General features: G+C 41.0%; 1 protein-coding gene across 2 annotated transcripts in view; it reads right to left on the minus strand.

The window, feature by feature from the left end:
- The window catches only part of TANGO6 (transport and golgi organization 6 homolog), a 218,971-nt gene extending 205,171 nt beyond the window's left edge, over window positions 1-13,800 (minus strand). The window contains exons 1-4 of one of the 2 annotated variants that reach the window (XM_023556605.2): window positions 13,631-13,800; window positions 8,208-8,854; window positions 5,826-5,942; window positions 4,034-4,175 (exon numbers count right to left, since the gene is read on the minus strand). In XM_023556605.2, coding sequence (XP_023412373.1) covers window positions 4,034-4,175; window positions 5,826-5,942; window positions 8,208-8,854; window positions 13,631-13,727 — 1,003 coding nt within the window. In that variant the 5' untranslated portion in view covers window positions 13,728-13,800. The remainder of the gene's footprint in view (window positions 1-4,033; window positions 4,176-5,825; window positions 5,943-8,207; window positions 8,855-13,630) is intronic. The other variant, XM_003417141.4, reaches the window with a different exon arrangement.
- Window positions 13,801-14,613: the final 813 nt, after the last annotated feature.

Consider the following 14,613-nt stretch of genomic DNA (forward strand, 5'->3'; position numbering starts at 1 on the left):
GCTTCTTCTCAGTGTTTATTATTTTTATTTTATTATTACTATTGTACTGTCTCTTTATATGTATCATTTTTAGTTAAACTGCCTTAAACTACAGCTATGGTAGAGTAACAGGGACTGAGTTTACCTTACCACCTTAAAAATTACAATACTGGATAAAACATATGAACAATGGTTTTCAGACATTGAACAGGCAGCCCAGGACACTGATCCCTGAGAGAAGAGAAGCAAACAAGATGAACCCCATGACTACCCTAGCTTACTACCTAGAGGGAGTTTCCAGACCTCAGCACTGTAAAGGGGAACATAAATGAAGCCTGGCATCTCACTGAGTTGAAGAAGCAGAGTTCAGAGTTCATGGAGGCCAAGGTGGCTAAAATTTTCTGGGCAAAACACTAGAGAGGTGAGAGATATACACAGATAAAAATTCTGGAAATCTGCAGAAGGATCCTCTTTTAAGTCACAGAGTGTGCTCTGTGTACATGTGTAAGAAAAACACTCAAACCTGGGGCAACAACCACCAGAAAGGAATAGCTGGAACAATCCCCAGAGCTCACACAGGGAGGGGAATAGTTTGTGCTCCCACTAGCCAGCATGAAAAGACCTCCTAATACACACAGGGCAACAAGTAGAATCCTCAGAAGGGTACTGCCTTAGTAGTGGGGCCAAATTACCTTAATGCCAGATTAGATACTACAGAAGAAAAGATCAGTGAAGACACAGAAATATAGAAATTATCCAAATGAAACACACAGAGAAAAAGACAGAAAAATATTCCGTGTACTATTAGGTGCAATTCAAATTCCAGAAAGAAAGGAGAGAAGGAAGGGCAGAAAAAATATTTGAAGATAATGGTTGAAATTTTTCTAAATTTTATAAAAACCACAGCTCCAGCTTCTTGGATCAAGTGGACACTTGAGACTATGTTGGCATCTCCTGCCTGGAGGGGAGATGAGAGGGTGGAGGGGGTTAGAAGCTGGCGAAATGGACACGAAAAGAGAGAGTGGAGGGAGAGAGCGGGCTGTCTCATTAGGGGAAGAGTAACTGGGAGTGTGTAGCAAGGTGCATTTGGGTTTTTGTGTGAGAGACTGACTTGATTTGTAAACTTTCACTTAAAGCACAATAAATATTATTTAAAAAAAAAAAAAACCACAGCTCCAAGAGGCTCAAGAAACCCTAAGCAGAAGAAACATGAAGAGAACCATACCAGGGCATATCATCATCAAATTTCTAAAAGCCAGTGATACAGAAAAAAAAAATCTTAAAAGTACCCAGAGAAAAAAAGTTATGTAATGCAGAAGAACAAAGGTAAAAATGACAGATGTCTTCTCATCAGAAGCCACGCAAGCCAGAAGACAATGGAGTGAGATCTTTAAAGTACCGAAAAAAAAAAAAACTGTCAACCTAGAATTCTGTACCCAGCAAAAATATCTTTCAAAAAGGAGAGTGACATAAACTGTCTCAGACAAACAAAAGCTAAGAGAATCCACTGACAGCAGTCCTATACTGTAAGAAATGTTAAAGAAAGTTCTTTGAGCAGAAGGAAATTTGGACTGAAATTGGGATCTAGACAAAGAAATGAAAAGCACCAGAAATGGCAAATACATACATAAATATAAATTTCAGAAATTCAGACTGTTTTTGAAAAGAAATAGCATATGAGTAAACAACGAATGCATACCTAGGTAAGTAGGAAAAAAGTTTACAGCAAACAAAGGATTCTAATTTTCTTACAGCATCTCTCCAATTTACATGCCCTTTAGTGAACTCTACCCATTCTTTGGAAAAGGAAGGTGCAAGAATCTATCTGCATGTAACAACTTCTCAGAGGTAACTGATAATATCTCTGGTCCTAGAAGCTACTGCAGAACCGAGGGGAAGAAATCTTGCAGCCACTCCAGACCAAATCTACCAATGTCTACCAAACACATTAACCTCACCTTTGTCTGACAGGACCAAGATGCATTTTCCCGTTACCGTCAGTTGATTGAGATTCATAGTGACCCTATGGAACAGAGTAGAACTGCCCCATAGGGTTTCCGAGGAGTGGCTGGTGGATTCAAACTGCTGACCTTTTGGTTAGCAGCCAAGCTCTTAACTACTGCACCACCAGGGCTCCAAAGTACACTAACCAAGTCAGAAATGGAAAGTCAGATTGATTTTTCTCTCCTCTTCACTCCACATATATCCAGCCCTCCCTTAAGTTCTAATAACGTGACCCCTTAAATATCTCTAAAATTCATCCACTTCTTTCCATTGCTACTGCTATCACACTAATCCAAGCCATCACAATCTCTCGGACTACTGCTTCTTAACTGATTTCCCTGCTTCTACTCTTAGCATTCTTCACACTACATCCAGTTAGACATTTGTAAAATGTAAATCTCAGCATGTCTCTCTCCTTCTTAAAACCTTTCACTGGTTTCTCACTGCCCTCAGAATAAAGTTTAAAATCGTGAACTGACCTCCATAATGTAGCCTCTGCCCATCTCTCCACCTCATCTTGTACCACTTTCTTTCCACTCTCTGCCCTCACTGCCTGACCCATACTGAAATTTCCTCAAAAACATTATGCTCTTCCCTATTTTTAGGTCCTTCATACCTGCTCTTCCCTCTGCCCACAATGGCTTTCCCTCCCTTTTCACCTAGTAAATTTCAATTCTACCTTCAGGGCTCAATTGAAGTGTCATTTCCATGAACAAAGCCATTAAGTTTGTGGTGATTTGTTTCAGCAGCAATAGGAAACTAATACACATGGGATACAGAAGATAACATCCTGAACACAAAAGAAAAACAAAGCGATCAGAAAGGAAGAAGAAAGGAAATCCCAGAATGATGGCTATATAGAAAGTAACCCAGATTAGAACAGGTCAGAAGACTCAGAGAGAGAAAGATTTTTAAGAAGATAAAACTGAGAATATCTGATGTCTTTGAACGTATTAACAGGAAATTTAAGCAAATGGTAGAGAGTTTAGGAATAAATTAGTGATAGGGACATTAAAAACTAAGCAAAGAAACAAAAAAGATCATTAATAACTCTAAGAAGTACAAAATTTTGGGTAAAAACATAAAAGTAATCATTGCAGTATACTGTTTCTAGGGATGGAAAATGGAGTAGGGTGATGTTAAGGACTGGTATTTTTCAGTTCAAGCCTTGTAGACCTAGCTGACATTTTAAACTACGTGCACGTATAATTTTGTTTTAAAAAATATATATATATATAAATTTAAACTACTAACAGGCTTAGCATGATAATTAACTTCTTCTATTCATGAGGACGTGGATAATATAATTGGGAAAATGAATCTAAAACTTCATCCCAAAGTTTGCATCTCAAAGGTATATCTGCCTTTAAAAGAACTATTTTATATTTTAAGTCCTAAGGTGAAGTAAACCTTAGCACCCTGGTACAAATCCCTTTTCCATACAGAATTTCACCACTTTCTTTAGGGTTTTTATTTTAACTTTCTGTGCTTTCCTCTAATATTATAAAATATTATTCAACAATATGAGCAGTGTATCATACTATTTTTTAAAAATGACAGAACAATACTTTAGCTTAACTAGTAAAAAATGTCTGCCTTGAGCATTATGCTCTATTAAGAACTATCTATATGGAATCAAATTGACAACGGCAACTCAAAAGATTAAATACGAACCTTAGAGGTTAGTGAGTTTCTGTTAATGGGGGAGGAACAACTCAGGAAAGGAGGGTAGGAATGGTTGCACAACTTGAAGAATGTAATCAATGTCACTGAACTGTACATGTAGAAACTACTGAATTGGTATATGTTCTGCTGTGTATATTCTCAACAACAACAAAAACAAATAAAATTTTTTTTTAAATGACAGGAGAATTAACTTCTTTAGAAAAAAAGCTCATTAAGGGCCTCCAAGTTTAACTTCCTCAACTCTATAAAGGCACAGCTGAGTTTTACCGGGTTTAAAGGCAGATGCTAAAGACCAATAATTCACCTTAGATTCTCACTTGAAGGGAAAGCAATACCAAAGTAGAAGAAAAACTTTCTTTCTTACCCCCTGCTCCTTCCAAAATGCCCCGGACTACTGCCTGAACACCACTGGGTCGCATTAACCTTTCAGAGAGCAGCTGCCCACAAAGACGCCGAAGCCAAGCTGGGGCCTGAGACCCAAACTGTGTCTTCCCATCTGTGCAGGGCTACAAAAAGAGAAAGGGGGAGGTATGAATTCTTCATGTCAATGAAATAGAATAATATATGGAAAAAAAGTTCTTTTAATATTGAATCATTGACAATTAACAGTGTGCTATACAGACTTCAAAACAGCAGTATTTCTTCTTTGGAAGGCTCTGTCATTTACGAAACACCAGCATTATTTTTTTTTTAGCATCATTTTTAAGAAAGTAGAAATACAGTACTCAAGAAACAGCAAGTGAAATTTCAAATCCAGAAACAAACACATCAGAAATAAAATATAGACTTTGGGAACACAAAGATAAACCAACCAATCTCTGAATCCTGTCCTTCCAATTAAATCTAGTTTCCAAAGATGATTCTTATGAACAACATTCACCACTAAGAGGACTAGTCACCACAGTGAGAGAACACTCTGGCCCTTGCCTCCATAGTCCTAGCTAATTTGATTTCTTCAAGGGCTCCATGAGAGCTCTATGGGGCCACTATGAACAAAACAGACTTGATGTTCCTAAATAGAACATTAACCATGTCGCTGTCGATCACTGCAATTAACTATATGAGCATAAAAATTAGTGACAGAAACATTTAATTCTAACTAGCCTGTCCTCTGACTCTTTTATTTAAGGAGAATTAATAATTACCATTCATTGAGGGGGTTATGATGTACCAGGCATTAGGCTATGTACTTCCCACATAATCTCAAAAGGGCCCTACAAGGAAGGTGCTATTATTAACTCTATTTTATAGGTAAGAAAACTGAGGGAGGTAATTCACACAACAGCATACTGGAATTGAATCTGGTGTGCCTAACCCCAGAGCCTCTGCTTTCCACCACAGTCTTATAATGCATTTGGTTTAATCTGGCAAACTATGGACTCTTTCAGAGAAGTGGAGTATGAAGCCAGTAAAGCCTCAGTGGGAGGCTATAGTAATATTCTGGGCAGGAGAGGAGAATGACTTCAACTAGGAGACATCTTTGTAGTCGTCAGGTCATTGTTCCTGATTTACAGCCAATTCATTTGGCCCCTCACTCTTTGCTGACTTAGATTTATAACTAAAATTTAGGTACAAAAAGCAAACAGATAATTACACCTACATCACAAAATTAAATAATTTCAGATAAATAATTATTTTTAAAGAGAAAAACAGAAACTTTACATATATATGTGTGTTTGCATATATATATATAAAATATACACACATATATAACCTAGTAGAATATATAGCATTGATTTTCAAACAAAGAAGCTAAGAATAGTCACAATAAAGTTCTGGTTTTAATGTCTTGACTTCAAATACTTCAAAGAATAAGGTATCCAAACATTTCCACCAAAAGAATGGATTGTCGAATGGCTAATTTTTAGTCAAAAAATCCAACTTCAGGATGAATAAAAGATATTTTAAATAAAACTGCCATAAGTCTTAAAAACTGATATTATTGGAAAAAGCATCCATCATTCCATTAAATGAAAAATCCTTTTAAATTATCCTAAGGATCCGTTTAACTTAGTTTTATAAATGCCACTTAATGATCTAAAAAATGAAATAAAGCTTAACTAGATTGTTACGTAGGGAACTAGAGTTATCTAATTTCCCCAGAAGAGAAGAGAGTACATCACACATTATCATTAATGATTCACCGACAAGAATACCTGGGCTGGTCCTCCCTGAAGGATAAGTAACTCCCGGACTGCTAATGGTTGATACACTTGATCCAAGATGTCTCTCAAGGCCCCTCTAGATAGGGCTTTTTCCTCTTCATTTAAAACCTGAAAGAAACATGCACTTGGCTTTAGTGGAATATGAACCAGGCAAGCAGTCATTAGAAGGAAATGCTTGATAATACTGTACAAAGATACGTGGGAGGAGAAGGAAGGAATGCTCCTTTCCTCTCTTGATTTCCTTTTATATGGAGAAAGCTATACTCCTTCAACACCCCTGGCCCTCTCTCTATCCCTTTACGCGCTCCGCTTCCGGACAGAGATGGGACTTGTCTTATTGGTAAGTTTGTAATACACTCACTTATTGGTGAGTTTGGCATGCACAGCTGAGCTGTTCCTCTTCTCTCTTGGGAGAACATCCTGTTCTGTTCTTCCTTGCTGCACATTTTACAGTGGTATATCCCCAGCCATACACCAGAGGGCGCTGTAGTCTTCCAGCACTCCTTAGTATGGGTGAATAGTATGTCTAATTCCGAGTGCACTCTTAGGAAGCCCATTTGTCTCCTTATGTAAGTTACATCTTCAACTTTGCTTTTATAGAGGTGATAGTCTTATTTTTCTTCTCTCTTATTCTGTTAACCGTTTTTTAACTGATTCAGAACTTGGGGAAGGAAGAGGGGTGCTATTTATTGGGCCCTCCGGAGTCCCATGGTAATGTCTCCTTTTGGTAAATACTAGCCTTCAGGCAAGCAGTCAGGGTCCTACCCATTACCATTTACCAAATTAAGATAATGATGCTTCTTAGAGCAGCAGCTATTGTTGGGACTTTGTCAAGCTTCATCATGTGCACCCAGCTTGTCTCCCCTTTTGTCAGCCTCTCTCTCACTGTTATTTCCCCTTTCTTTCCTCTGTCCTGCCTGGGGTACTGCTTAGTCCCAATAATAGCAACAAGACCTGTTAAGCCCAATTCCCCTATCTCAGGAAAGTGCAGGCAGTAGGCAGTGACGATAACCCTAGATTATGCTCTGCTCTATGTAAAATAAAGGCACTAGGGGAGCTCATAATTTTGTGTCACTGCTGGGATGATAGTGGCTTTGAGGCAAATGCTTATGAATGTAGGCAAGAAAAAGAATAAAAAAGGAACAAGAAGTAGGGTGAAATAGGAAAATGACAGAAAAATGAGGTGTGTAGGCATTATGAGACCAGGCTGCAGTGGCTATGAAAGTAAACTGCCTAAGAGCTGCCCTGACCCTAGATACATTTATATCTTAGTGCTTCTTCTCACTAGGTTCCTACTCATGCAGGTGATCCTTCTATAAGGGAAACAGTGCTCCCTGCTAGGTCATACTTGTGAATCTCGTTTCCCTAACTAGGGTGTGTTTTTAGAAGACAATGACCATGTCTTATGCTTCTGTAACCTTTCCAGCACCTTTAGTAGTTCAGGTTCTCATATGTTTACTGGCTAAGTGACAACAAAAAATGAACACTTTCTTTTTTGCCGTCTTAGTCACTTCTGACTCATGGTGACCCCATGTGTGCAAAGTAGAATTGATCCATAGGATTTTCCAAGCTGTGGCCTTTTAGAAGCAGAAAGCGAGGCCTGTCTTCTGAGGTGCCCCTGGGTAGGTTCAAAGCACCAACATTTTGGCTAGTACTCAAGCGCTTAACTGTTGTACCACCTAGGGACTCCCACAGATAACACCTAATAATAATGAACACTGATTGAGTTGTACAGGGTACTAGGTGCTTTACAGACTTCATCTCATTTAATACTCCCGAGAACTTAATGAAGGAAGAGGTATGAATTGTTTAATACTAATACTAGTGGTAATTACTTTGAAGAGCACTACTGGGGACTGGGCTAGGTGCTTCATACATTATCCTTAATCGTCACAACCACCATCCAAGGCAGGTATCACTATACACATTGTATAAAAGAAAAACAACAGATCAAATAAATAGTCTGAAAGAGCTGTTCCACAAAATGACAAGAAAGGGTGGGTGAAATGAACTCTCCGGGCATACAAAGGACTAGCACCCAACAAATGAAAGCTCTGACTCCCCTAAAAAGCTTCATTTATCCAATGGAAAGGCTTTGGCATTAAATAAGAATTCTAGGACTTTCAATCAGCTTTTTTCTAAAGAACTAAGAATTATCTTTTTGACAACCAGGGGTGGATTAACTAGTAAGCAAGATACACACAGGCATAATGGTGTTTATTTACTAATCTGTAGAACACAATGGCACATGGTGAAAACCAGTGAACGTAAGCACAAGTAAGCTCATACGTACCTTGCTTATCGGGTAATCCGTCCCTGATGACAACCACACGCAAATATATATACATAGTCACAAACACACACTCAGTGTACCTTTACCTCTTCCATAGGTTTTTGTGATCTTCTTTTGGTTGGGCAGAATCCCAGCTGGCAGAGTCCTGCTGCAATATCCCCAAAATGGCGGCAGAAAATCAAGCTTCGGAGAGATGAGTGTTGAGCAACATTTAGGAGAACCCTGCAGCTGGTGTACAGTCTCTGGGTTGCACTGGGGGCAGCATCGAGACATACTACATCTTGAACAACAGCACCAAACTCAGTCCTGTATCTCAAAGGGACTCCAACACCAGGCATGAGATAGGGGCAGACACCTAAGGTGACTACAAATTGCAAAGCTGACTGGACAGCCTTCTGCTGTGAGATACTGAGTGTATCCGGGCTCAGAGCAGGAGCTACCTCTGGAGTCCTAGGGTTAGGTTTCCCTGGATTGAAATCAGCTGCAAGACAGACCATGGTTTCCTTCAAGCACAAAAGCAACAGCAAGGTTTGAGAGGTAAAACTCCAGGTGACATCCACAGAGTTTTGCAGCCATTCTATCTTATTAGCAATTTCATCCCTCAGGAGTTTCAATTTCTTCCAATGAGGATCCTTCAGAAACTTGTCCTCCAAAGCAGACAGGTTAGATTTTAAGGTAGCCAACAAGACATCATGTTTTGTGATCTGTAGTGAACTTGAGCCTGATCCTTTTGAAGAAAAAAAGGAGGTTATATACATGGAAAACAAGTTGTACTTCCTTCTGTGTGGAATGCCTTGCCCCATTCCAGTTCACCCTCTGAGACCTAGCTCAAAATTACTGCCTCTGGAAAGCCTCCCCCAATTGTGCCAATCCAGCCTAAGCAGAATTCAAGATCACTCTTCCTACCCTGCCATAGTGCTTTGGATGTAATTGCAATAGTGTGCCTGACATGTTAGATATACTTTATTTAGTTTATTTCTATTCCTCCACGTGTTCTGGGGACAGAGATGGTGTCTCAGTCATCTTACAGGGCTTATATTGCAACCAGAAATTTAAAAACTGAACATTTACCACAGAAGATTTCTTCAGTCAAACTGCTCTAAGAGCTAGCAATACAGCATTGAACAAAACAAAGACCCTTCCCTTATGGAATTTACACTCCAGTGAGGAAGATCACAAAATACAGACGTAAGGTTCAAAGGAATTAACTTATCTCCTCCCAAAGATCTACTTTGTTTTTCCCGTTGCCTAAAATGGTGTTTTCTGCCCTCCACTGGTGATGGAGCCCTTACACACTCTCAACAGCAGTTGACAGAGTTGACTACTCTCTCCTTGAAACGGTCTACTTTCTTGGCTTCTGGGACACATACTTTCCTAGTTTTCCTCTTACCTTGATGTTCAGTCCCTCAATGTCTTCTCTGCTGGCTTCTTTTCCTCTAGCAGGTATCTTAATGCTCAAGGGCTTGATCCTGGATTCTGCACATTCTTAGATGAGCTTATCTATGCCCATGTCTATTAACTCCCAAATTCATGTCTCCAGTTTATGTCTACCCTCTAAATTCCAGACACATATTTCCAACCACTACTTGACACCCCACCTGGGTATTTCTTGTTGTGTGCTGTCAAGTCAATTTCAACTCATAGTGACCCTATAAGACAGAGTAGAACTGCCCCAGAGTATTTCATAGGCTGTAATGTTTACAGAAGCAGATCGTCAGGTATTTTCTCTCACGGAGTGGCTGGTGGGTTCAAAACGCTGACCTTTTGGTTAGCAGCTCAGTGCTTAGCCACTGTGCCACCAGGGCTCCTTTCTCAGGTATCTCAAATCCAACATGTACAAAATATAACTCTTTTTTTTATTCTAATTGTGCTTTAAGTGAAAGTGTACAAATCAAGTCAGTCTATCATACAAAACCTTATATACACCCTGTTATATACTCCTAGCTGTTCTCCCCCTAATGAGACAGCACGCTCCTTCTCTCCACCCTGTGTTTCCGCATCCATTCAGCCAGCTTCTGACCCCCTCGGCCCTCACATCTCCCCTCCAGACAGAAGCTGCCCAGATAGTCTCAGGTGTCTACTTGATCCAAGAAGCCCACTCCTCTCACCAGAATCACAAAATGCAACTCTTAATTCTCACCATGCCCCCCACTTCCTGGTGCAATCCAACCTGGTTATCTCAGTCTTCTCCATCTCTTTATCTCCCTAATCCAATCCATCACCAAGCCTTATCTAGTCTGCTTCCAAAATACTTCTCAAACTCCTCCATTTTTCTCCATCTCACCACCACAATCTTTGTCTAAGCCATGATCATCTTTAGACTGAACTACTTCAACAGCCACCTAACCGGTTTCCCTGCTTATACTCCTTCTCTCCCCCAAAAATGTACTTTCCACACATCAGCAAAAGGGATCTTTTAATACTTAAAATACATTTCTTTACCATGGTGTAAACCTCTTCATGATCAAGTTCCAGCTGCTTCTCCAGCCCCATCTCATTCCACTCACTCTCTGGTTCTCTACACTTCAGCCACATGGGCCTCTTTTCAGTACTTTGAACAGGCCAAATTCACTCCTAACTCAGGACAACCGCTATACCTTCCACATGGAATACTCCTCCAGGTCTTAACATAGCCGGCTCAATCCTAGAGGTCTCAGTGTTTTTTAATACACATACAAAAAAAATGCACAAAACAAAAATGTACAGCTCACTGAATTATCACAAAGGGAACTCATGTGTAACCACCTCCGACATTTAAAAAGAGGATACTGCCAGCTCCCCAAGGATCCCCTCATTTATCCTTCCCATCATTAACTCCATTCTCTCTCCCAAAGGTAACTACTAATCTGACTTCTATGGTAATCACTTTCTTGCTTTTCTTTAGTTTCACACTTAACATGCATTCTTAACCACTATAGTTTTTACCTGTTTTTGAGCTTTATGTAAATGAAATCATACACATATATTCTTTTATGTCTGGATTCTTCTGTTCAACATTGAGATTCATCTACATTGTTGTATGTAATTGTAACTTGTTCATTTTCATCGTACAGTATTCAATGAATTTATTAATACCTGAAGTTATATATTTACCACACAATTTATTTTATCCATTCACTCCATTGTTAATTATTTCTTATATGGAGCTATTACAAATAATGTCTATTTTACATTCTTGTACTCGTTTCTTGGTGGAAATGTGCACACCTAAGAATAGAAATGCTGGGTCATAGGGTATCTGGAAATCTCAATTTAAATATCTCTTCAGAGATAGTCTTCCTTGACCAATTTAAAGCCATCTCCACCTCACTTACTCTGTAATAACACCCAATTTCTATTCTCCATAGCACTTATCACAGTCTATAATTATTTTCAGTAATTATTTTGTGTTTATTTCCTTTATTCTCCACTAGAGTTTAAAATTCATGAGGAGCACAACAGAGAACCCCTGAGGGAGCAGGAGAACAGTGGGATGCAGACCCCAAATTCTCATAAAAAGACCACACTTAATGGTCTGACTGAGACTAGAAGAATCCTGGCGGTCATGGTCCCCAAACCTTCTGTTGGCCCAGAACAGGAACCATTCCTGAAGACAACTCATCAGACATGGAAGGGACTGGACAATGGGTTGGAGAGAGATGCTGATGAAGAGTGAGCTACTTGTACCAGGTGGACACTTGAGACTGTGTTGGAATCTCCTGTCTGGAGGGGAGACGGGAGGGTAGAGAGGGTTAGAAACTGGCAAAACGGTCACGAAAGGAGAGACTGCAAGGAGGGAGCAGGCTGACTCATTAGGGGGAGAGTAAATGGGAATATGTAGTAAGGTGTATATAAGCTTATATGTGACAGACTGACTTGATTTGTAAACTTTCACTTAAAGCACAATAAAAATTATTTTTAAAAAAATTCATGAGGATAGGAACCATGTCTCTCATTTGGTCAGTGCTTTGCGAAGTACATGCGTGAAATACGCACCACATGAATATCCATTAGTTAACTGAATGAAAGGAGTGATGAATAAAGATTTGTTATAACTCCTATCAGATCAACGCTTCCACAAATAACAACTATAAACTCTGGACATCTGAAAGTGATAAAAATGAGCAAAAACTGGAGAAGGGTTGACACATTGTGCAAGTTTCCTGCTTTTCCTTGCCTTTTAGCCTGAAGGCAGGCCTTGTTGTTGATGTTGTTAGGTACCCTCCAGCCAGTTCTGATTCACCACAACCCTATAGGACAGAGGAGAACTGCCCCACAGGGTTTCCAAGGAGCGGCTGGTGGGTTTGAGCTGCTGACCTTTTGGTTAGCAGCCGAGCTCTTAACCACTACTCCACCAGGGCTCCAAGGGCAGGCCTTAGTAAAGCTAAAATTCTAATAGAAACCTATTAGCTTGAAGAACCAAAGGACAGAATTCAGGGTAACTACAGATCAAGTGGAAAGTAAGAAGGGAATTCCAGAAAGAAGAGAGCTGGGCTGCTAAGCTAAAGGTTGGAAGTTTTGAGTCCACCCAGGGGCACCTCAGAAGAAAGGCCTGGCGATCTACTTAAGAAAGATCTGCCATTGAAAACCCTGTGGAGTACAGCTCTACTCTGACACACATGGTGTGGCCATGAGTCAGAACCGACCATACTGTCTACTGGTACTGGGGATAAGGCGAGCTGGGGGATGATGGCTAAGGGGTGAGGGGTAACCTTTTAGGAATAATGAAAATGTTCAAGATGATTGTGGTGATGATGGATGCACAACCGCGTAAATATACTGAAAGCCACTGAATTGTACACTTTAAATGGGCAGATTACATGGTAAGTGAATTAAATCTCACTAAGGCTGTTAAGAAAAATAAAAATAAAAAACGGAATTGGAAGGAATATGAAAGACTGAGGGGCAGAAAGGTTAGTTGCCCAAGGGCATACAGCTTGTAAAATGGTCTCTTTTGCTCCTAAATTGGGAAGATCTTGTCAATTCACCCGAAAAGATTAAAGATGATTATAAATTCCTCCCACGGTACTTTAAATCCTTTACTACGCTCCCAAAGCCAAGCTCCAACGTCACCTCTTCCTTAGTGCCTTCTGCTGAACTCCTAGGCATTTTTCAAGCGTCCACGTTAGGCCCTGCGCCCCCAAGAGGTTGGAGACGTCATTTCATGTATCAAGAGCCCACCGTCTCTGCACCTCAGTTTCCTCAGATTGCAGTGGGAAATGAAGGAAATAATCTATCCAAGGCGCTTAGAACAGTGCCTGGCACAAGAAATGTCGGCTATTACCAGTACTCAGCGGATCCCATCCCCTCCTTGAACCTCCAGCTCCTAAACGGTAAAATGAAGCTGCTCAGGTAATGCCGAAAGCCCCCCAGGAGCGGGGCGGGGCGGCCTCAGGGCCGAAGGGTCCTGGGCAGTGCCTGGGGAGTGCCTGGGGGAGCGCGCTGTGGGAGGCAGGGAAGCCCTGGAAGACTGGCGGCTCTGAGAGACCCGGGTCTAACCCGGCGCCGAGATCCATCCTCTCACCTCCCGGGCTCAGCAGCAGTTTCAGCGCCTCCAAAATCCTCTCCAGGCCGCAGGTCTTCAGATCCGCACAGCCGACGGTCTGTCTGGGGGCCGCCATGACTAGAGTGGAAGCTGCCCCTTGCGAGTCCCTCACGCGCTTCGGCGGCCCGGCGCTGCCGCCATGTTGAATGTGGCAGAGAGCGCCTGGGAGCACAAGGGGGCGGGGCCCCAGGCGCGGGGCGGGGCCAGCTCGGTCGGGCAACGCCTCCTTTTCGGATTTTATCCAGCTCCTTCCCCTGAAAATAAATCATAGCTACCCAGAGTCACAATCTCAGAAACTCAATATGATTATTTAACTGCTATGTAAGGCAGGGAAACCCTGGTGGCGTAGTGGTTAAGTGCTAGGGCTGCTAACCAAGAGGTCCTCAGTTCAAATCCGCCGGGCGCTCCTTGGAAACTCTATGGGGCAGTTCTACTCTGTCCTATAGGGTCGTTATGAGTCGGAATCGACTCGACGGCAGTGGGTTTGGTTTTGGTTTATGTAAAGGAGGGAAATCCTTTACATAAAGGGCAGTTGTACTCTGTCCTATAGAATCGCTGTGAGACGGAATCCCCTCGACGGGAACGGGTTTTTGTTTGTTTGGTTGGTTTATGTAAAGGAGAAGGAAAGAAATTTATCAAAAAATTGTATGTATTTCAGTATGAAAATAGGTACTAAAACGCTGGAAGACATGATGAAGTAGACAGATGCTTGCACCTGCTTGTTATGAATAAATTCGAATAAGTAAAACAATATCCAACTGAATATTGACATTTCTTTATAAGTGACATTTTGAAATAAGGTATATATATATATATATACAGAGCCCTGGTGGCATAGTGATTAAGAGCTACAGCTGCTAAGCAAAAAGTTGGCAGCTCGAATCCACCAGCTGCTCCTTGGAAACTCTGGGGCAGCTCTACTCTGCCCTGTAGGGTGGCCCTGAGTCGGGATCGACTCCATG

Source organism: Loxodonta africana, chromosome 21 (genome assembly GCF_030014295.1).
Source record: "Loxodonta africana isolate mLoxAfr1 chromosome 21, mLoxAfr1.hap2, whole genome shotgun sequence".
Classification (NCBI taxonomy): Eukaryota; Metazoa; Chordata; class Mammalia; order Proboscidea; family Elephantidae; genus Loxodonta; species Loxodonta africana.